This window comes from Lepisma saccharinum, chromosome 9 (assembly GCF_977018435.1).
Source record: "Lepisma saccharinum chromosome 9, izLepSacc3.1, whole genome shotgun sequence".
Lineage (NCBI taxonomy): Eukaryota > Metazoa > Arthropoda > Insecta > Zygentoma > Lepismatidae > Lepisma > Lepisma saccharinum.
Window position 1 is genome coordinate 74818685 of NC_139237.1, and position 24721 is coordinate 74843405.

General features: G+C 39.6%; 2 protein-coding genes across 2 annotated transcripts in view; one reads left to right on the plus strand and one right to left on the minus strand.

The window, feature by feature from the left end:
* Positions 1 to 6618, plus strand: part of TpnC41C (Troponin C at 41C) — a 28594-nt gene extending 21976 nt beyond the window's left edge. The window contains exon 6 of the mRNA XM_083128420.1: positions 6159 to 6618. Within this exon, the coding sequence (XP_082984546.1) occupies positions 6159 to 6187 (29 nt within the window). The 3' untranslated portion in view covers positions 6188 to 6618. The remainder of the gene's footprint in view (positions 1 to 6158) is intronic.
* Positions 6619 to 7462: 844 nt separating this feature from the next.
* Positions 7463 to 24721, minus strand: part of LOC145992735 (multicopper oxidase 3-like) — a 41559-nt gene continuing 24300 nt past the window's right edge. The window contains exons 8-10 of the mRNA XM_083129119.1: positions 22873 to 23097; positions 17267 to 17476; positions 7463 to 7638 (exon numbers count right to left, since the gene is read on the minus strand). Of these exons, the coding sequence (XP_082985245.1) occupies positions 7505 to 7638; positions 17267 to 17476; positions 22873 to 23097 (569 nt within the window). The 3' untranslated portion in view covers positions 7463 to 7504. The remainder of the gene's footprint in view (positions 7639 to 17266; positions 17477 to 22872; positions 23098 to 24721) is intronic.

A 24721-nucleotide genomic window follows, 5' to 3' on the forward strand; every position in this document is an offset into this window, starting at 1 on the left:
ATAATAATAATAACGTCAAAGGCAGGAAAATATGTTTAAACGAGGGCTGACTACTAAAAAGCTACACGTAACACCACCTCCCATTCGAAATTCCTGAGCACGCCACTGAATATAGGCAAGAAAACTGATGTTACATGCAGGTTTGAAAGGGTGATGTTTCGATTTAAGGGACTGATTGATTTGTCCACTTTATGCACAGTAAGGCTAATTGGAACTGGACCTACAGTTTAAAGTGGGATCCGAACCACTATGGCCCCCACCTGGTATCGAACCCGGGACCCCTTGATTACAAGGTGACGATGCTACCACTGCGCCATCGGGAGGCCATTTAAGAGACTGCTATGCAAAGGGCTTTAGTTAAAGGTACTGGGTTTGAATTCAAAATTGGTCATGTTTCATTCCGTTATCATACATCCTCGTCATTAAAATTGACACAGAAAAGAAAGTAAGCTGTGGTCATGATCAACGTTATTCCCACATGCTCAGTGACATTTAATAAGAATCAGTTTTGCATTCAAGAGGGTTAATGAGGATCATAACCTCCCCTAAGCCCCATTTGCTTCTTATATTAAAATAAATCAATGCCAGACACATTATACTATTTCAAGGACATGTAAAACACAGCTTTCAGTACTATACAAATAAGTCATTATTTTCTCACATCCCCGGCCTCTTCTTCAGGAAATTACTTAATATGCTACAGATGAGAATGCATTTCTGACCATTTGTGCCCATATGAATGTTGTGCGTTGCTTTATTATTGATACCATGTATATAACTCATTAATAGATTTAGATGAGTGCATTCTAAACTCTTTTTTTTTAAAAAAAATGGTAGAATTTCACTCTAAGAGTGATTAATTTCAGTAAGTTTATTATCAATATGTGGTAGGATCAAAGCACTTTATTCCCCAGTGACTATGTGGTAAAGATCCAGTGTCGAAAATAATTGACAGGTGTTTTTTCCAACTTGCAAGTTTTCCCGCCAGAGCTCATACGCGTGAGTTCCTCAGCCAATCCAGAAAGTTCCCTGCTAAAGCAGACAGCAAATCAAAACCAGACGCACAGTCCTTGAAAAGCCACTGTTGCCACGTTGTACTCCTTATTTAAGACAATATAACGTTATAAAGAGTGCACTTTGATCATAACGACAACGTAGCAGCCTGCATGAATTCAAAGTATTCATACGTTCTACCAAACGCAATCGTTATTGGAATTCGTGCTAATGTTACCCAAAAGAAAGAGCTGTTCAAATAAATTTTAATAAAAGGCAAAAGAAAACGAATGTGTTAATACCCTCAACATGTCTATGTTCCTTACATGGCTCACAATTTCCTAATGTAGACTCAAGCTTCTCACCGTGTTTTTTTTTTTTTACCTTCACTTCATCAGCAAGCAAATATCCTGTGTACAGTAATTCTGATATTAGTGATTGTCGTCCCAAATAATGTCTAGATTCGAATATATAGTCGCACAATTTCAAGTCTGGGCAGTATTGTGGTTGTAAAATGACTTGCATATTTTTTGGGGTCAAGTATGTCACAACTACTTTTGCAATATCAGAGCGGGCACAATCGTAGTCATACAAGATACAGAGCACGATAACAACTCATGATTCGTACCCCGGTACGTGCTCACTATTAACGGAAACCTTACCCACTGATACAAACATTGTTGTAGCAATCGGACTAGTAGCAGAAGTATCGTGCTCAAAATGGGTGTGACGGGAATCATAACCTACATTTGAACCAGACATTAAAAGAAACAACATTAAATATAGTAGAAAATGAAGAGAAATATTGGTGGAGAATTATATCTGTTTCTTAGAGGTAATCTTTTGTGCACTTAAAATAACACTTTCAAGTAAACAATTCCAATTTACATTTAATAAGTTATATGTGCACCATTGCTGTGTAGGCAGGTGCACAATGTAAGTTATAATTACTATTTGAAAACATTACAATGGATGATATTCAACTTGACGTCATCATGGTGCACTTTGGGAAAAAACAGCATGAAATCGGGCAAACAAATTCACACGTGTTAAGGAAAGCGTAAAAAAAAGTAAAGTTCTCCCCTGTGCGTAGCACCACGCCATGAGGGTGTATAGGGGGTGTGGGGGTAACGCCCCACACCTTCTTGATCCGGTCATGAGTGGGGGTGATGTGATCAGCATCACGCCCCTGACCGCCTTTACACCCCAAGGTTTCCCCCAGGTACCCATGTCATTCGACGCTGGGTGGGCGCTGGGGCCGTTAGAAAAGTTCCCGGATTTGAACCGGCCGGGATCGAACCCGGGACCTTTAGCATGGTAATCAGACGCGTTACCGACTGAGCCACCGGGGCCAGGAAAGCGTAGGAGAAGTTTTCTTACAGCAAGAAACTTATGATATTTTATCCGCACACATTCCTCATTTCATCATAATAATCACTTTGGCAAAGATCATACGTACAATGCTTGCCCGGCATGTTTTCAACACAGGATTTGATATGTGCCCGAAATATGGCGATGGAGCGTGATTTCGCGCAATGAATTGTGGGAGCAGTTGTTCTCTGAATATCATCAAAGCAATATAGTTGTAATTAAAAATATGCCTCCATGCTAACTTTTTCATGGAAATATAAGAAACTTAATGAAGCAGGGTATTCATTCGTAATCCTATCCAGCACCAAATTATTTTTGAAAAATTGCAACAATATGTTTTAGGCATGCACCTGGCACGCGATATGAGTAACAATTAAAATAGATAACTATTAGCATTCTGAAATTTAGGATTAATGGGAATGATGATAATAATTGAAAAAATATTGAATTGAATAAGATTTCCAAATCTTGCTACGTCCTTTGGGGGTACGTACTTAAATGTTATTTACCACGGCTACAGAAATATCTTAATCTCAGGGGATAGGTTCTTTATTTGAGAATTCCAAATAAGAAAGCGTTTTATAGCCAAGACTTGACTTACTTGACTTAATTCCTGTTGTTCCCTGTGGAACATAGGGCATCAACAAAGCATCTCCACCTGGTCCTACTGACGGCAATTCTCTTCACTGCATTCCAGCTCTTTCCTTCGTCCAAGGCCTCAGCGTGAACAGATCTTCGCCACGTCTGTCTAGGCCTCCCTCTTTTCCTTCTTCCCTGCGGGTTCCAGTCTAGTGCCTCTCTCTCGACAGCCTCATTTTCCTTCCTCAACGTATGCCCTATCCAATTCCATTTTCGCCGCTTTATTTGTATGGACACCTCGGTTTCTCCAGATTTTCTCCAAAGTTCTTGGTTTTGAATCACTTCTGGCAAAAAGATATTCAAAATTTTTCTCAGGCAGCGATTGATGAAGGTCTGTAATTTAGAGGTAATCGTTTTTGTTACTTTCCATGTCTCAGACCCATACAACAGTACAGACTTAACATTACTTCGAAAAATACGAAGTTTGGTCTTCATAGATATCTTCTTGTTTTTCCATACTGGATAGAGCCTCACAAAGGTGCCATTTGCTTTTTGGATTCGTTGAGAAACATCCTGTGCCGCCCCTCCGTCTTTTGCCACCACACTACCCAGGTAAGTAAAGCTATCCACATTTTCAATAATCTCTTCACCAATATTAAACGGGTCTGTTTTTGTGGAGTTAATCCTCAGTGCCTTGGTCTTCTTGGAGTTAATCACAAGTCCTGCTTTTTTTGCACTTTCTATCAGATCTGCTAGTTTTGTTTGCATATCACCATGTGCTTCAGATAAGAAGCACAAATCGTCTGCAAAATCAAGGTCTTCTAGTCTGTTATTCAATCACCATTGGATACCACGTCTTTTCCCTCCTATTACATTTCGCATCACTGCATCGATCACGATCAGGAACATTGTAGGTGATAATATACAACCTTGCCTCACTCCAGACTACACATCTATTGGTTCAGATACACGGCCTTCATGTATAACTCTACATGTATAATCACGATAAGTTTCTCGGATAAGATCAAGAATTTTTGTGGGCACTCCATATCGTTTCACTTCCTTCCACATTGCATTTCTGTTGACCGAGTCAAATGCTTTCTCGAAGTCAACGAAAACTGTATAGAGACGAGATGACCATTCTATACATTGTTCCAAAATTATCCGCAAGGTGTTAATTTGATCAATACAGGAGCGATTTGGTCGAAACCCTGCCTGTTCTCTTCTGAGTCTCAAGTTAACATGCTCCTTAATTCTGTTTAGGATAACTCTAGTGAAGATCTTACTCGGAATGGACAGAAGCGCTATACCTCTCCAGTTGTCACACTTTGATGTATCCCCTTTCTTCGGTAGCTTCACCAACAGGCCACTCCTCCAGTCCTTAGGCATCACTCCCTCTATCCATATCTTCTCAAATAAGGGCTGCAACATATTTGCTGTGGGGTTTATATCACTTTTCAGCACTTCCGGTGGTATGTTGTCGACACCAGCTGCTTTACAATTACGTACCTCTCTCAGAGCCTGTTTAAACTCTCCTACTGTTGGAACATCCGTCCTAATTCTTACACTGGGGCCAACATCACCATCATTATCATCTTCCTCTTCCCCTGGTCTATCTGAGCATCCACAGAGCGATTAAGGGTTGCAGAGGATATAGTTATAGCCAAGAGGATATAGTTAAATGCGGATCTATATTCTGATAACTATACAAAATACAGAGAATATATATTTATATATATATATATATATGTATGTATAATCGAATAGGCTTCTTCTTCTTTGATTATCGTAAGGCTTCTTCTTCTTTTATTATTAAAAAGGCTTCTTCTTTTAATATGGAAAAGGCTTCTTCTTCTTCTTTTATTATCAAAAGGCTTCTTCTTCTTTTAATATGGAAAAAGGCTTCTTCTTCTTTTATTATGGAAAAGGCTTATTCTTCTTTTAATTTATTATCTTTCTTTTTTAAAGCGTAATCTTATTTATGCGCTCGCTTTCCCCGCTTCTTTGGCAAACAATACAAGCTATACTTGTAGAAAGAGTAGGGTCGACTAAACTGACAATAGCGCCATCTCCTATTTAACGACCAAAGGGGAATAACCAGGATCGCTAATAACAAGCGCTACCAATGGCCCAGTGCGACTAATAAAGAGCGCAACCGAAAAGTGCTTCGGGGCGTCTAATTTGACACAGCGACACCGGGGACAAACAACCAAAACACTGACGATGTTCTCCTCGTCAGAGAAATTAAAAGAGATACATTTCTGAATTCAATGGCTCACCTAATAACTTTCCTAAACGTTTCATATATGAGCATGTTCTTAATTATCTTAATTTGCTATATACAACATTTTATTCACTCCTTTTATAATTTTTATACTCTTCCTTTATATATTTTTTATTTACTATAATATATATAATCGCTGTTCTCCGCTCCTAGTTTGTACAATGAGCTCTGCTCTTCTTTATATGGTGTGCTGCCATCTATCGTCGCTTCCGAGAAACCATTCCTCCTTGCAACTTTCATTGTGTCATCGAAACTGGCACGTGACAATCTTATTGTATTACAATCAAATTTTCCCACGTTTTCTTTTGAATTCAATGAAAATTTGCTCCAGTTTCATAAATTATGACAGACTGTTGAACCAAGATAAGCATCTTGTTCACGTATAACGTACAATGAAGCTCGTGCAAAATTATAAATCATCCTTCTACAATCATTTGTTTGTATTAAGTTCATATATTGAATTTTATCGCTCGATAAGAGCATGTTATTTCGTGCTGTGTGTACTGACATTTTCCATAAGGTCAAAAATATAAGTGTGTAAGACCGAAGCGACACAAGTATGCTATCTATATGGCATTTTTATAACTAAATCATGCATTCATATATTGTTGTACTACATTCTTATCATGTGGAATGAATTAGTATTATCACTTTTGCAAGCGCATTCGAAATAAACACTAACCTATAAAGAGAAGGAGAATATATATGCCAGAGTACTGCATGGGACCACTTTCGTATAATGTTCAGTAGAAATTGTAATACGTACGTCTTTAAATGTTCACCTCTTATTTTACAGAAAATATTTTGGTCTAAATATATTTATATATGTATATCTAGTTCAGGTACGTTCAGCATGACTGATCAAATGTAATACCTGATACTTTGAGATAAAATTTTGAAAAAAATACATAAGTTTTTGTCTCTTCTACAGAATTCATGGAGGTAATGACTGGAGAATAAATGACTTTAACACGCCAGTGGACCACGGGATATAAGAAGTACAACATGTTGCACATCCTCAGATCAAGAAAATAGGCATTCTCTTTGCACTATCCCAAAGAATCACCTCAAGAATTTTGTAATTGTAACTCTGATTGCTGCGTATATGTCTTTGTAATAGAGGCTTCAGCTTTGCATAGACTTAGGAAATGCTAGATGCTTGACGCGTCCAACTAGGTGGTGCGAATTGTTCTGTTGTAAACACCAGTACATTCCTACTATGAGAGTATTGATTGTCTTATACCCTTGGTGTACTTGTTATTTTTTGTTGATCCTCTTGTGTATAAAAGACAGTTGTTACTTGGAATCCAATATTTCTGGCATCAATGATGTGCTCACTCACCGTGCTGTGCGCGGGTAAATAAGAACAAAATAAATATATTTAACAAAAACTGCTTATTTTTGTGTATTTACCCTAAGATCTTGTAAACAACAACCAGATCAATAGATGTCGCCACCAACTCTGAATCCAATACAAGTTAAGTGAACGAACAGTTGAACATCCAAGCATGAAATGACAGATTAGCATTTTGGTAGAATTGTAGGGAGTAATTATTATTTACGAAGTTGTAAGAAGGACAGTAATAGATGTGAATAAAGCATTGTTGAGTTTCTAAGGTCTCAGTACAAGTTATGAGTTATAATATAAATATAATATTAACTGCAAATAGCGGTAATCCCAAATAAAACAAATAATAATTAATGAGTTTGAATAAGATCGTCCAAGTTGAACAATTATTCAAAATATTCCTACTGTTTTGTCTCTGATTGACCTAATAAGCACTTAGATAGAAAATTTTGAAAATTTCATTTGTATTTGACGAAAAATATAGGTGTGACTTGGAAGAAACACTGGGGCGTAATTAAGCATTTTAAATGCAATAACTCGCAAGTTATTGGAGTAAACCATAGGATTCTATTGAAGTTCGCCTCAGTATTGAAGACGAAATCTTTATGCACAGTTAAGCTAATCGGGACTGGATCTACAATTTAAAATGTAATCCCTAGGATTTTATGTAATGATATTATATTTATGTTTATTTGGTATGAAGAAATTTACTAACTTGATATAATTCTATAAGTTTATAAATAAGTAGATATTCTGAATGAATTCTTTTAATGCTTTTCTTTATTTTTTGTTGCCTTTCTGCTTTCTTACATGTGTCTTTTTACTCTTTCCACGTGTAATAATGAACTTGTTTTCCATTCTTGGATATCTAAATGTGTCCTATAAGCGTATCCCTGTTCTCTCGTTGATTGGTCGCAGTGTGCCAGCTCCTAGATGGGTGGTTTGAAGTTTCCGCAGTGCGGGAAGTGTTTCGGTGGCGGAGGAATATTTCCCTCCACATGGATCACCATCTGCATTCCTGTGAGAAGATGGTGCTGCAGGTGGCAGTGAAATAGCCAGTATCCTAAAAGGAAATCAATGCTGATATTAACGTACCCTTCCTTTGAGACATAATTCTTGAGGATAAAGGCTTAATATGTATTACCCGGTATTGTATTTTGTCGTGCTAAGATCCAGAGGGACGTAACTTCAATTTATCAAATTTATAGGAGAGAAGATTGATTGATTGATTTAAAATTGGTGTGTGCGTCGGCACAGATGGCCATTTTAATACAGGGTGCATCATAATAGAATAAACTAATTTATTTCGACTAAAGTATATGAAATACAAGAATGCTATTTGTTGCGTATCAATCAGTAACACTTCAAGTTTCTATGAATGTCTACAAATGGTTACCAATGGCTACAAATGTCTACAAATGTTCAATGTGGCTTCCACCGGTTATGCAACACACATTCCATCATAATTCTAGTTCTTGTAACACTTTTTCCAAGAACTCCTCGTCCACCAACGCAATGGCGATTCTTATTCTCTCATTTAGCTGTTGCACAATCTGTGACATAGGTGGCACATGGACTTTGTTTTCCACGAAGCCCCAAGTGCAGAAGTATAAGGGTGTAAGGTCTGCAGACCTGTGAAAGTCACCATTTCCTCTAACACTACACCAGCGCCACAATGGCCGTGTTTAGAAAAGTCTTGCGCATGAAAACAAAACTTGAAGATTTTCTCATTGTTAAGCAACAAACCTCATTGTTGTGTTTCAGATACATTTTTAACAATAAACCTGATAAATTGTTTACTCCGTTATTATACACTCTGTAATGTATTCTTAGGAATATGACTGACTCTTAAAAGAGTCAATATATTGAAGATACGTGACTCCATTTTACTGCTAAGGATTAGAAGTGGAGATGTGTCAATCTGACCCCAATAGAACTCTTCAGAGAAGTTTATATAAACAAAACTTAAAACTGCATGTTTGGAGTTACGTTCCTCTGATTCTCATACGGTGATTTGATTTTTTGCCACTTTTACCTAGCGTAATCACTAAGATCAGTGCACTCGAAATGGGGAGGTGCTCCCATCTCCCCTCTACAGGTTAGAAAGTTGCGTAGTCTCCGTCAGACTTGGATAATTTGGTTATATTTACGCGGAGATCTGGCAACATGGCACTCGGTTGCCATGACAAAAGGTGCTGCTATCTGTTATCGAAAAGTTACCGCAAAATCGGCTTTAGTTCCCCCTTAAGCATCCTCCCCCAGAGTGAGAAATCGTGGGGGGACAAGGGGGATTTCCCCCCCACCAACAATCTTGACCACAAAAATCCTACCACCAAAAATTTTCCGGGGGGAGAGTTTTTCTTGTAACAACAAAACATAAGCAATTAATACTTCTTATGTACTTTATTAAGGATAATATCGAAAACACACAAAAGAGTGAGTGCAGAATGCTTTCTCTCTTTTTCAAGAGATTATTACTCTGTGTACACCAATAACGTAATGCGTGCAACAAAAGAAGAATGCAAGTCAAACATAGTTATAAATTATAATAGTTTTGTATTAATACAAAAACTAAACCAAAGCTTGTACATAACAAAACTATTTCGTAATTTATTGACATCTTTAACCAGTTAGTAAAGGAATTAATTTTCTACTTTACACATATCTGATATACAGAGTGTTTCTAAAGGTCGTTTACAACGCTTGGAAGGTGATTCCTCACACGAAAATAAGCAAAAAGTGTTAATTCCTTTTTTACGACTGAGGCTTCGTTTTCGAGATAGGAGCCTCGCAAGAGGTGACAAAGTGAACGTCACACCTAACTGGGACGAATACTATCACAGATAGAGAGGCGGTTCTAAGGGAATCATAAAGGAATCGTATGTGCTCAGTCCGGAAGTCACTATGAAAAGTTCACTGCACGCATGCGCAATGGAGTCCTCAAAGGAATTAAGGGATTTCCAGCAAGAACAATGCATGGAAAGGCTATGTAACGCGGCAAGAAGGACCGTGACAATGAGAAATGCGTTAAAGACAACACATCCCGACCTCAAACATTAAAACATGAGCACGGAACACAAAATCCGAAAAGTTGAGCACGGTTGCATACCCCAGTTACACGCGAGGAATGAACGAATCATGTCATGTGGCATACGAGAGACACATTACTCCACCAGGAGGAGGGAAAGAAAAAGAAAATATCAGATGATTGCGACAACGTGTATTTTTACACGCGACAACTACGTAATATCTCCCCCGCCCCACACACACACAACAAACAACAAATGCTACAATGTCTTACGCACAGACAGTGCGTGTCACTGTACACCAACTGAAGATGTCACTTTCACCACACAAAGGGGGTGGGGAGCAATACCAAGAGTGTTCGCACGCGATCACTGTGACGTAAAAGAGACCAGTTTTGGAAGCGCTGCGAAGGCAAGTCTGGCTCTCGTAGTCTACGTTTGACCTTCATGACTGCTGTACCAGCGAGAGGAGCTCGAAGGGTTGGTTCTCTCCGGCAGTCGTCCCAGTCGTGTTGCAGGTGCTGGGATATGATCAGCAGTTCGCTCTAGGTCGTCATACGTATTGAAAGAAGTTGACATGGTGGATTGGGCAAGTCAAGTATCGCAACAATTGGTCTGTGGTGTTCGTACGGTGATACGGCCAATTTGTGCAGTGTGCCAGTGTTAAACAAAAACGATACTTTGCAGTTCCAGCTCCCTATTACACAGATGGCTGCGTATACGACCCAGCAGCTAGCAGACATGCATCTCATGTATGGGGAGGCACGTGGTAATAGCCGTGAGGCAAGGCGTCTTTATGGAGAACGCTTTCCACATAGACATTTACCGTCTCACGCCTTCTTTCGGGTAGTGGACAGTCGACTGCGTGAAACAGGGTCAGTGTTACCGGCGCGGCAAGAAGTTGGAAGACCCCGAAGTGTACGCACACATCAGATTGCAGAAGATGTGTTAACAGCGGTCGCAGAACATCCTGGCACCAGTACGCGCGTGCTCGCTCGGGCACGAAACACGTCTCATGTGAATGTTTGGTGAGTGGGTACAGAAGAACGTGTATCAATTGTTATGTTTTCTGTGCCTTAGGTGGTTGCTGTTTGCAGCGAACGGCATTCCAGATTGTGTCTACTTATGCTGACGTCGTGTGTGTGTTTTTAAAATGCCATATTCTACACAGGAAAGAGTGTTTATTGTTAAAGAATATATCCGAACATCGTCATATTCTTGCGTAAGAGAAGCATTTAGGGATACCCACATTTCAGGGTTGCAAGGTGTATGTAATTTATTGCATATGTTCGAGAATAACCAACTTTCTCCTTTGTCTTTAAAAGTGCCCTAGTGTGATAGCCTGAGGTGAAACACATCTGTTAGTGACACGTGACAGCAACAGTGTTGCCAGTGTCCTGCGTAATATTGTGAAAACATCGATTTTTGGAACAGCCCATTTATTCCCTTCTGCAATGTTTTTGAAACTTCGTCAAAGTTCTTTTTCTGTCAAATTCATTAGATGGCCATCCAAATTGTTCGTTGGTATTGTGAAATGTTGCAATAATTTACCTCAGTGAGTTCTGTGCATCAATATACACGATTTGCAAATATTTTTTTTCCGCCTTTGGCAACACTTTGCTTATTTGTTATTAAAATATGCATGTTCTTACATATGTTTGTCTCTCTAAATTTTCCTAATATACAGGACATTCTCTTGGCAGAAAGCGTTTCTTCTCATTCCGTTTCGCTATTCCGTTATACGGTCGTAAACACCGGGTTGCGTGACTTTTCGGACACTCTGTACAAGAACTGTTACCTTGTGACTTTCGCCCTCGTATTGAGTTTTTCCAATGGTTGTTGCATCAGCTGGACACAAACCCTCACTTCGGGGCAATGGTATTGTGGACAGATGAAGCCATTTTCACCAGGATGGATGTCTTCAATAGTAGAAACAGTCATGTCTGGGACTTTGACAACCCACATGCACTTTTTGTGGCCCATCACCAGCACAGGTTCTCAGTGAATGTGTGGTGCGGGATAGTACATGATCATTTAATTGGACTATACATTCTCCCTGTTCGCGTGACTGGTTGCACGTATCATGCATTTCTTAGTGAGGCTCTGCCTGAACTGTTGGGGACCGTACCTTTGGCACTGCGGCAAGAAATGTAGTACCAACAGGATGGGGCACCAGCTCATTTCAATCGTAATGTACATTTCCTGCATGACGTGCTTCGCAATAGGTTCATTGGTAGGGATGAGCCTGTGCCTTGGCCACCGAGGTCGCCAGATCTCAACCCTCTCGATTATTTCTTCTGGAGAGAAATGAAAACCCTCGTATACGACACACCTGTCACATCAGCTGAGGACCTCGTTGCTCGCACCAACGTCGCAGCCCCGACGGTAGCAGATACACCTGGCTTTGTTTGCTCGTACTCGACAATCCTTGATTCGTCTCTGTCATCTCTGCGTAGAAGTGATCGGCAGACATTTTGAAAACCGTCTGTGATTATCGCCATCGACAAATCTCAGTGAGAACACTCTTGGTATTGCTCCCCATCCCCTTTCTGTGGTGAAAGTGACATCTTCAGTTGCTGTACAGTGACACGCACTGTCTGTGCGTAAGACATTGTAGCATTTGTTGTTTGTTGTGTGTGGGGGTGGGGAGATATTACGCAGTTGTCGCGTGTAAAAAAACACGTTGTCGCATTCTTTCCCTCCTCCTTGTGGAGTAATGTGTCTCTCGTATGCCACATGACATGATGCGTTCATTCCTCGCGTGTAACTGGAGTATGCAACCGTGCTCAACTTTTCGGATTTTGTGTTCCGTGCTCATGTTTTGATATTTGAGGTCGGGATGTGTTGTCTTTAACGCATTTCTCATTGTCAAGGTCCTTCTTGCTGCGTTACATAGCCTTTCCATGCATTGTTCTTGCTGGAAATCCCTTAATTCCTTTGAGGACTCCATTGCGCATGCGTGCAGTGAACTTTTCATAGTGACTTCCGGACTGAGCACATACGATTCCTTTATGATTCCCTTAGAACCGCCTCTCTATCTGTGATAGTATTCGTCCCAGTTAGGTGTGACGTTCACTTTGTCACCTCTTGCGAGGCTGCTATCTCGAAAACGAAGCCTCAGTCGTAAAAAAGGAACTAACACTTTTTGCTTGTTTTCGTGTGAGGAATCACCTCCCAAGCGTTGTAAACGACCTTAAGAAACACCCTGTATATAAAAGTAACTAATTACTATATGTGTATTTAATAATAATGTTTTTTTAAAATATTTAATAATTAATTGACTTTTATATTTAATAACATTATAAATATCCATATCATAATAATTTATGTATATGTGTGTGGGTATATAAATATATATATATATATATATATATATATATATATATATATATATATATATGGTGTGTATATATATATATTGATGCGTTCACTGGTTTCAATTACTAAAACTACGGGGATCGTTACTGTGAACGCTTTAGGGGTCAGATGGTAGAGCTAGGTTACGTTTATGGTCCCCATACAATCTCGCTGACAGGCTTCTGGCAGGGAGTGGAATGATTTCAAGGGATGTAGACGACGTACATCTTACCTCTCGGACAAGCGGTTGAGTGTGGACGTCAGGCGACAGAGCACGGAGTCTTGAGTTCGTCGGCCCACGGTCTTCTTCCCCGTGGCTGGCGACGAAGCACACGTTGGTCTTGGAGTATCGGCCCTAGGAAAGGCGCCGGGGCGATGGTCTGTCCGACGGCTACAAGTTGTAGCCCGTGGTGCTGAAGATAGTCAACTCACGAATGTACTGCGGTTCTCTTTAGGCGAAAGCTTCGTCTCGGTTTCCCGAGCCGGGCTGAGACCTGAAAGGTGTCGAGGTCTTCGCCTGGTAGTTGGTATCCTTCTGGAGGTCCTTGAATTCTGAGACTTGACTGAGCCTTCACTGAGACCCGAATTCTGGTGCTTAGGTCTTTTAAGCTGCTGGCAAATACTTCCTATCTGCTTGGACAGCACTTCCGTATTTGCCAGCCGATGACGGGCTTGAACCCGGTAGTATCGAAGAATGCCGTGTCTCCTGACGTCATGTGTTTCCCCTATTTGTGGAATGTTACCTTGTGTTGTAAATTGTCGCTTGACCAAGCACAGATGTCTGGCGAGAGATTTTACCTTTTTTACAGAGTCTCCCTTGAATCGTTCCACAACACACACACACACAACACACATATGTGTATATGGGGGTGTAGATTAAGATCTTCTTCCCCCCACCAGTCTTCAATGATTTCGCACCCTGCCTCCCACCTGCTTTATTGCATCCGTGTCGGGTCACACAAGCATCCTCCACATATTCCCAGACTCGACCAAGCATTTCCACCCACCTAGGGATTTCCGCTTGGAACGCTGACTAGCATATGGATGAATAGTGAAATGATGAATCAAATCAATGAACAGACACAGGAACGGCCACTCCTCGGGATGTAAAGGAGCACATTTGTGAAAAGGCCAAAATGTGAACCCCCCTTCCATGTAGTACAGGTACACCCTGGACTGCATTTGCAGACTAACGAGACTCTGGTGTCTGGACTAACAGCCAATAGAATCTTCTGTGTGAATTGTGTTCTGTTTGCTTGTGTTTGTGACTGTCCCTTCATCCATTTCATCATATCACCATTTGTGCATATCTTCACCAGGTGAAATAATTAAATAATAAATCTCTTTTACAAGCGACATGTGGAAAATCCTATTTCTCTAAGAATTGCTATTTCAAACCCCAGGCTCCTAAATTACGAGCGGCTAGCGACAGCCTTAGCACCTTGGGAGATGTATGTTAACAGCACCAAACCTGACATGCCTAACCTATCCATGTAAGCACATAATACAGTAAAAACTGCATATCCCGGAACCTCTATAAGAAGGAAACCTGTATATACGAAAGAAAAAAAAGTCCCCAGAACGGGCCGATTTTATGCTCGGCTGGACCTTTAGCATGCAAATGGGCGAATTTTTTCAAATTTTCCTTTCCATTCGAAAAACTTCTTGGATATTTCAAAATATGAAACATTACATCAGCTTAGAATTTCTTCTAGAGCATTGACGTGAATTTTCATGTAGTTTTCTTTCATTGTTGTCTAGATATTATCAATAGTTTAATAGACTTATGTCATCACAAAACTATTGATACTATCTAGACAACAGTGAAAGAAAACAACACGAAAATTCACGTCAATGCTCTAGAAGGAATTCTAAGCTGATGTATTGTTTCATATTTTGAAATATCCAAGAAGTTTAAGGCCCAGCCGAGCTTTAAGGCGGAAACCTCCTTAACGCGGAAACGGAACACCATTTAAAGACCAACGAGATGTTTTTATTCTCAGTAAGACGGAAATTTCTTCCTTTATTTTTTTCGCTCGCAAGAAAACAATGTAATACTGTAAGTGGAACACGCCTCTGTTGCCACTCGTTTATCGGTAACATTGTCGATATGAAAGAATGCTCTACAATACTCAAAGCTGTTACGATTCCGTTTCTTTCTTTCATCTCTTACCCTCTTTCTCCACCTTTCTTTGTCTATTTCTCCTCTGTTCTTTCGTCATCTTTCCATTTCTCTTGTTTTCTCTTTGTTTATTCACTTTTATCTCAATCTTTCTTCACCTCTCTTATTCCATCTTTCAATCTTTCTCTTTCCCTCTATGCACATCGCGCTACGACGCCAGGGGTCCCGGGTTCGAAAAGATACATAAGTACGTACTGTACGTTCTTACAATACTGTAAAAAGTGTACCAACATGTTTTGTAGTTACATAATTGTAATCTCTGCTATGCTTATTGCGACTGTATCACATTTTTATTCATGTACGTACGTGCATTAGTACTCTACATTATAAGTAATACGAAATGTAAATCTGTCTTTCCATTATTTCCTGCAGCGCTCTATACTGTATTCAAAGTCAACCCTGTATAAGAAGGGAAACTGTTAAGACGGAAAATTTTGCTCGGAACCATCATGTTCCGGGATAGACAGGTTTTACTGTATATGCATACGTGGATAGTTTAGGCAGGTCAGATTTGGTGCTGTTAGCATGCATTTCCAAGGTGCTGTCGCTAACCATACGTCCTAAATTACGGTCTCTCCTTATATATATATATCTCAGCTATCCCCGGACCCCCCCCAATCTAAATACTGTGCGTCCATTTCGATCTGCAGCCGAGAGATCGGGAGAAACGTGGCGGGCGGCGCTGACGGAGGTGCCGACATTTGCGGCCTGTAATGCCCGCATATTTTTATGGACATATGCAGACATTTATATAAATATTGCAAAACTAGCACTAACCTGTGTTATAAGAGTTGTTCAAAGTGATGTCCACCTACACGCCTGGGAATTTCTGTACAAATTGCCTACACACGTCTCGACACGAGTCTGTTTTCACGTAAGTGTCATACATAAAAATTCTTTGTTCTAACGTGAACCTTGCGGTTGGCATTCCAATCGTCTGACTGACACAACACACATACACACTGCAATAACACAAACAAGTAACGGCAAGTAACCAAGAATAACACTCTTACGCACAGTACGAAATTAACACGCTCTTGGTTTACATCTGCCTGCCATTATATTCACAGCTCTGTAGTCGCGAAGGAACAAAAAACTTGAGCTAGGAGATTTCGGATTGCAAGGAAGCTCACGAACACCATTAGCTTTTAACGGTTCGTCTGCAGCGTAATCTTGATACAGTGTTGCACATTCGAAACCTCCAAACGATCCCCATCGACACAAAACTCTTTCAAGGATATAAACTTAAGCAGGACGTTACTGGTCAAAACTATGATTAAAATGTTTTACAGAGTATTATCTGTGGCTCTTAATATAATTTCTAAAGCGTATTTATTTGTGTATATAAGGGTGGAACTTGGAAGAATTACAGAAGAACTTTTGCGTGTTATAACACAGGTTAGTGCTCATTTTGCAAGATGTCCACAAAAATAAGCGGGCATTACAGGCCTCAAATGTCGGCATCTCCGTCAGCGCCACCCGCCACGTTTCTCCCGATCTCTCGGCTGCAGATCGAAATGGACGCACTGTATATATTATATGCAGTTATAGAGTAAGAGTATTACAATCTCTAAATACAAGGTTCTAATAAGCACATAAAGGGTGCTTTTCATTTTTTTTTGTTTGAAGGTTGGTAACACTGTTCTTATAATTTTCGTTATCTCTTATCATTCCGATTATTAATTGAGCAATTATTATTTTTTTCAGATGTTCAGTTGAGTTGTCATGGAGCGGTTCACTATCGAGCAACGCGTCGTTATTTTGCAAAACACATTACAGAAACGGGGAATGCTATGCATAGACAGTTCGTAAATTGTCGACTATGTGGTAGCTATGCATTGTTTGTAACGGATATTTATTCCTGGCACCCCGACAACAATAGAAAAGTACGGGAAATCACATATTAACGGTATCCAGTTCATCCAGCGCAGGCCACTCCTAATTTCTGTAATGTGTTTTCAAAACAGTGTTGCCAAGCTTCAAACAAAAAATTACAAGCGATTTAAAACCTGCTCACTTTATGAAACACCCTTTAGTTGAGTAATTAAGAAAGGGCGATTTGATTTCAAACTAAAAGGGACCAAAAACTTTGATCATACCGTAGATTAAGGAAGATACTACCATACCTGGATTATCGGCTTTGAACCTTATCACTGCGTATCCCTGGCTGTAGACATGCACTGTGTCTTTGAATGGGGGCATATCGAGTCTTCGATACATGTATCCGTTGTTAGCTTCCTCCAAAGCTATCTCCCCCGCCCTCGTTAGCCCCTGGGCTAGTACCTGGAACTTGTAGCCGTGGAGGTGGAAAGGGTGGCTGAGATTGGCTTCTCGGACTGGAAGAAGCGGAAATTATATGTTTGCTGGCAACCCTGTTCTTGGAATGAAGCGAGAAAATGTAAGTTAACTGGCAACCCTGATATTCTGAAGAAACTAAAAATATATGTTCGCTGGCAACCCTGCTCTTCGAAAAACACCAAAATATATGTTCGCTGGCAACCCCGCTCTTGGAAGATTATAGCAAATCTACATGTGAGATTCATGTAGATTTTTCTGATATTTGATATTTTAATTGTTGCTGTACTTTGTATAAAATAATTTTGGATCTACCAAAGCCACAGTATTTGCAAACATAACAAATAAGCACAGCCAGAAAGTTTTTAAAGGGAAAGGGGTGGGGGGGGGGTTCAAAAACTGAAAACGTTTTGAATTCTATTATGCGTAGGAAAATGAAGCGAAATAAATATGTAGCCTTATTTTCTTTAAAAAAATTAAGTCCAAAAGAGGGGTTCCAACGGTTCGCCTGTGTCAGAAAGGTGACTTTTATCCTGGGATCAGTTGTGGTTTTTCGAAAGGTCTCGGTTGTTTGGCTGGAATTGGCACTTTTTCCTTGATTCTTTTTAATTGTGGAAACTATCTCGACAATTGTTCAACGGGTAAAAAAATGCATTTACAGTTCGCTTAATATTGTTACGTTTGTGTCAAGCCAATGTGTATTATGGTGGATAATCTGTCTTGTCTATGTTAGAAATTGTCAAACTCCACGATAGATGGTCTTAGTTCCCACATTTCAAAATTAATGGCAAGCTATCAAAGATGGATTGGATATCTTTAAATAAGTTCTTGACTTATAAAAACTTAAAGATGTAATAACATTTTTCTTCTTTAAAGACAGGCGGTCGGAGAAGTAAGATATACAGGGTGACTGGTAATTAGATGTATTCCCTGAAAGGGGTTAAAGTAGAGACAATTTGCAATAAATTTGACCATATGATACCCCGTCAGAAAATTAGTAGTTTTCGAGATAATCGAATTTCAATTGTTTTTTTTTAAAAAATGACAATTTTCCACATAAAAAGATAAATTGAGAAAAAACTGCTCATTGTATGGAACTTATTTCAGCGTTTTCTGATAGCTAACAAATAAGTGGTTTGTTTTTAAAAAAAGTTTTTCCCAAATAACAATCACATGTAAGTAGCGGGTGGGTCTAAACTTACAAGTGATGATAAAAAAATGCACTCTTAGTTTACTTGGCAACGTATTAATAACAAAAATGGTATGACACGAAGCGTACAAATTACTTAAATTACTTCCTTGTGACATCTGCTATCCAACAAGGTACAAATGTTGCTAACATACACATTTGTGTACAAGAAATAATACTTCATTCATCTTCATGTGAATGGAAACAATGAAAAATACAATTAAAGAACATTACACGTCTTGCTCAAAGTGGACACCTCCATTACGAATGCAGGCACGCAGGTTTTTACGGACATTTGGTCTCTTAACTCGTGATGTGATGGTGTCTTTGATGTGTTTACCAGCTGTTAAGATCCTCTCCCTGAGATCTTCTTTCGAATTTACTGGTGTCTTGTAAACTAAGTCTTTCATGTGGCTCCAAATGTAAAAGTCGCAAGGCTTCAAATCGGGGGATCAAGCCGGCCAGGGAATCGGGTCGCCTCGGCGCCAATCCATTTCTTTGGGTAATTTTCATCCAGCCACTGTCACACGCCCAGGCAGAAGTATGGATGGGCGTAATCAACAATGATTTGATCGGGCCATTTTTCCTTCCCCAAATCTTAAATGGCATCACTTACGAACATTTTTTGAGGAACAGGAGGGCAATGTTGTTGGAGGATGTGCCTCTAGCTACAAGACGTGACTTGATTTATCAGCATGATGACTGTCCAGCTCGATCCCCGATCATTTTTTAAAAAACCAATTGAAATTCAATTATTTCGAAAACTACTAATTTTCGGACGGGGTGATTTATTGCAAATTGTTTCTACTTTAACCCCTTTCAGGGAATACATCTAATTACCAGTCACCCTGTATGTGTCGCGTTAAACTTGCATTTGCAATGTCTATCACTTTAGAAAATTTTAGATCTTTACGTTTAATATTTTTGAGTGAGATTAATATTTCTGGAACTCCGTATTTGAATGAGTAAATTTTGGTTGAGTTTCGTTGGTTTGATTAATCGCCGTTACGGGGTGTGAGGGGGAAAGCTATGTTGACTTTTGGGTATCTTCTCCGGCCACCCTCACAACACAAGAATCAACAAATGAATGAATCAAAATCAATGGGTGCGTCAACTCATATAGTTGCAATACGCCCTTCACACTAAACAAGGAGAGAATAAGTTACATCAAAAAGCTGACCATAATACTTTGATTCAAAAACGGGATATCCAAAGAAGATCAGCCCTCATGAAAAATCGGTTTGGCCCAATTATAAAATTATTGTTATTTACAGCGTATTATCTTAATTTACTAAAGGATGAATCACATGAATGGCACATCGTAAACAATAAATAAAATATGATCTCCCTTTGTCCAAATTTATTAATATCATCTCGCTGTGACTTATATAGCGTTCGTTTTTAGTCCTTTCTGATCAGAGCAGCTTTATTCTTCATCAACCCTTCTATAAATCTCCCCAAACACCTTACCCCATATATCAAACACAAAACTCAAGATTTTCTTTTGAATTTATGGCAAGAGAACCTCAAATTTTTGTTGCAATTCCGTGAAGAAACAGCATGCTCGTTCACTGTTCTACAAATGACGGAATACACACAAAACAATACATCTTTTTTAACATGAAATGTCTCTCAAATTTAGACTTGGTTTTCAAGATAACTCCTACACTTTTATAAAACGAGACAATAATATGGACGAGACGACCGGGACACGCCTCTATAATGGGGGTGTTCCGGTCAAAACTTGATATATGGTCACCCTATCCTTATGCTACTATGCTACTAATATATACAGTGCTACTAATACAGAGGCGTCTCGTGAACGCATGCGGTGCATGCTGCGCATGCGTCAATGGACATTTCCACTTTGACATGAAAAACGTTTTAAATCCATTCATTTTACAGATAATGACACAAACATGAGATGTGCAAAATATCTCGGCGATATTTGTTTCGGTTCTCGAGAAACGCGCCTTCAAACACCGCTGAAATTCACCTACTACGTCACGGATTTGAAAACGTCCTCTCCACAGACAGGAGGTCCTCTGACGTCATCACTTAGAAATGCATGCAGGCGGGGCTTCTGCTCGTCCCGTCAACTTAGCATGAGCCGCGGAAGCGACAGAAAATTCACTTGTTACTGTGTAAAACAAGTATCTTACAACTTCCAGTGCAAAAATCTGTGCTCCATTTCTTGGAGATGAATTATGCCCTAGCAGTATAGTAGTATTTACTATAATTCAGCCACTCGGTAGAGGGTTTTCCCATTAGGGTAACAAAGCAAACCTTGTAACAGTCAATGGCTGAACACGTGAACAGCCTTGTTCATTGCGAATACATAGGTTAGTTCTGACTGGCAAGAACTTAATGTTATATGAATGCCTTTTCTGGAATTACAGTTATTTTCGTCATAATATTTTCTTCACAAATTTTAAGATAATACTTTTTTCGCAGTACAAAATTCAAAATAATTATATCGTACCATTTCAGTATGGGATATTGTTATACACATGGGAGTATATATAGTTGACGGGGGGGGGGGAGGGTTGGATCAACTTTTGGTATGATTAGGGTTGCTTTATTTCGTAAGTGAAAATTCAGGACACTGCTGGCTTGTTGGGGAGCATGGGGGGAGGGGATGTTGGACCCGACAAAGTTGTGTGTTTGTTGTCACGCTACTTAGTATTGATACTTTTCTGTTCATCTTGTGTCACTACGTTTTTAAGAACCAAATTTCTTTAATATGATTCGAGGGGGAAAAATAACTGATTTGACAGTCTCAATGCAGTTTCTTATCGCAGAAATTCCGAAACTATCAGGAAATTGCAGATATTGGTCTGCAGTCCCATCTGGTGTGTGGAATTACGAAATGTCCTTCCCATCCGTATCCCGTCCTATACGTCTCTAATTTAAGAGAATGAAATAAGTCCGAAGGAATTTTTTATGAACAAGCGGATAGAACAAGGAAACTGGTAATTTTAGTGAACCAAAAAAAGAGGGGGTTGGACCCCTTGAATCCCCCTTAAATACGCTCATGGTTATACACATTATTTCCTTGTAATAATTATACATAAACTAAGTATAGATATGTACAGTGCAACTAATGTAATCTTCTCCGTGTATTTTCTCTTATCTGCACAAAAATATTTGATCATAATTTGCGCAACAGAAATGAAACACAAACTGAAATTGCTTTATGGAAAATAAAGTAAAATAGGCTTTATAAATAAAGTGAAGAATGTGAAAATTCCTATTTTGCACTACATAGGTTACGGTAAATATCGATAAATATAAGTTTAAAAAATATTTTTGAGTGTCTGGTCAGCAACCAATTTTATAAGCAATATTTCTCGCATGGCCTGAGAACACACACGCAGCTGAACCCTTTCATTTATCTTGCACGTGAGCAGCACGGATATTTCATAGAAGAATGATCATTACAAAGCATAGCTTTCCTTTCTCCTATCGCTCCTTCTTCCATTATTGAAATCGGTACAGATTTGTAAAACTGCTGCACGTGTTCGCTCACCGTGGGCTACCCATCTGGAACTGGACGCTCGAAGCAGACGACAAACGAGCTCTCCCTAAGGAGTGACGTAGTAACATGTCGGCGGCGAGTTTCCAGCGCAACGCTAGCCTCGCAACTTTGGAAGACTCGTTTCTGCCTTAAACTGGACGCAGAGAAACGCGAGAACTTGCAGGGTTCATTTTTCCAGGGTGTAGTTTTTAAAATTGTTGTAAAAAAAATTGAGTGGAAATGTCCATTGTGGGGAAAAGGGACAGCTTGCTATGCGACGACATTCATAAGCATTTCTACATTCTAATTTCTTCATATAGGAGAAGTATTTATTTTACACGAGGGTGCTCAACTAAGCTTATATTACATTTCTTGGATCTGAAGTGAAAGAAAGTAATAATTCTTTTCCCACAATTGATACATGCGTCACTTCAGATCCAAGAAATGTAATACAAGCTTAGTTCAGCGCTCTCGTGTAAAATAAATACTTTTCCTATATGAAGAAATTAGAATGTAGAAATGCTCATGAATGTCGTCGCAGAGCAAGCTGTCCTTTTCCCACAATTGACGCATGCGCATCATGCACCGCATGCGTTCACGAGACGCCTCTGGTATAAGGATAAACTAAAAGCTAGAAACGCTTTATACGACACCATATGGAAAACAAGGATGGTGATGTCCTGAACTGGCCTAGCCTTTGAAATGCTTACTCTCCCCAAACACTTACTTACATGTATTTATCAGAACGATTTCCACTACAGAGTTGTGTCTGAAACTTTCCACGTGGGTGCAGTAGCATATCTTGTCCTCAACGCATCCACTTGGCAGATTCCTCGTGTTGCAGATTGTCTTAGGGTCAACGTCTTGTGGCTGAGTCAATAAGGGGGCCGACGGGGTGGAGAAAGATATGTTTCTCCCCATATACGACGCCGATGGCAGGAATTGGACGCTCGCTTCTGTAATGAGATGGATGTATTCTGTAACGAACGTGAGTGTTTAAGGCGATCTCCTACCCCGGCGAAGGTCTGAGCATTTTCTATGTAAGCTTTTAAATAATTTAAAATGAATTTTATAGATTATACAAACTGTTAAATTCCATCAGAACTATGACATGTAGTCTGCAATATGTATATTTGTGTTTGCTTGTGTTTATTTGTGTTATAGTATGTAATGAATTATTCAAAAAGAGCCCTGAAACTGACTCTTGCCATTTTACGAACCTTTATCTGAATTAAATTAATTCTATAGACTACACAAACTCGTTCCCTCAGAACTATGACATGTAGTCTGCAATATGTATATTGTGTTTGTTTGTGTTTATTTGTGTATTATAGTGTGTAATGAATTGTATGGAAAGAGCCATGAAACTGTCCTTTGCCATTTTACGAACATTTATATGAAGTAAATAATTGAAAATGAATTTTATAGATTACACAAACTTGTATCGGTATATTTTGTGCTTTTAAGCTGATTCTCAGCAACATACACAATATACACAACCATATATTTTTGAATCCTTGTCCCGAGGTTCAAAACTTGCAGTACCTGAAGTTCTGTGGATGCTAGTTTAGGCAATAGACACGTACCTCTTCAAATTACAACTTAACGCCCATTTCCTTTTAGATATATATAGGTTTATTCATAATATATTTACAGAAGTTAATTCTTGGCCGTCATTCGCAAAATTACGTTTCGGTGTACCCTGTCCCCCCTTCCCGAAGAGAGTGTGTAGACTCGCGTAGCCACTGGCTCCACGAGTAAAAAAAAAAAAATATAACCCTCAGTACCAAAAAAGGTGGCTGAAGGTATGTGTGTTGTGTACCCGGTTTCCCCCATGAAATAAACTATTAGAATAATGTGAAAAGAGCAAGTGTGTGTATTAAAAGAAAGAAAGTTAACATCCCCGCCGTCGGTTCACATAATAAGGAAAGAAAGCTCGCCCAGCCGCTCCCCTCAGAGAAAAAGATACCTCTTACATTGCTGTACTCCGCCAAACATCTGAGGCCGACTGCTCCTCTGCCCTTCCTATTTATAGGCCCCGCTAATGACCTAAACCGTTACTGGAAACTTACCGCTCCCCCAACGGCCAAGAACCCAAAAGTACAGGAATACATAGCCATACACAATTTATAACATAAAAAGGATCCAGTAATGATCGCATCATTACATAGTCCCCCCTTCCTGAAGAGAGGAAAATCAAAGTTCTGTAACCTAGAAAAAATAATAATAATATACACAAAACACTTGTCCGCAGTTTCTGTTCACTACAAACACACTTTCATTAGATAACACGACACTGACAGTCAATGTTCACTCTAATTTTGTCCACAAGTGTACTTCGAGATCCGTGATCTTCCCTCAGCACTGGAGCTGGTTAACACACGTCGATTCTTACCCACTCAGCATCTCTTCCATCCTTCCTCCTGGACCAATGAGAGACAGTCTCCTGGAAATCCATCCAAGTCACCAAGGCTGCTGGTTCGACTCCCGGCAACGCCACTGCTCTGCGCTCCTGCCGAGATCGGAAGACACCGCTTCTACCGGTTTCCACATGAATGGATCGAAGTGGCTCTACATCCG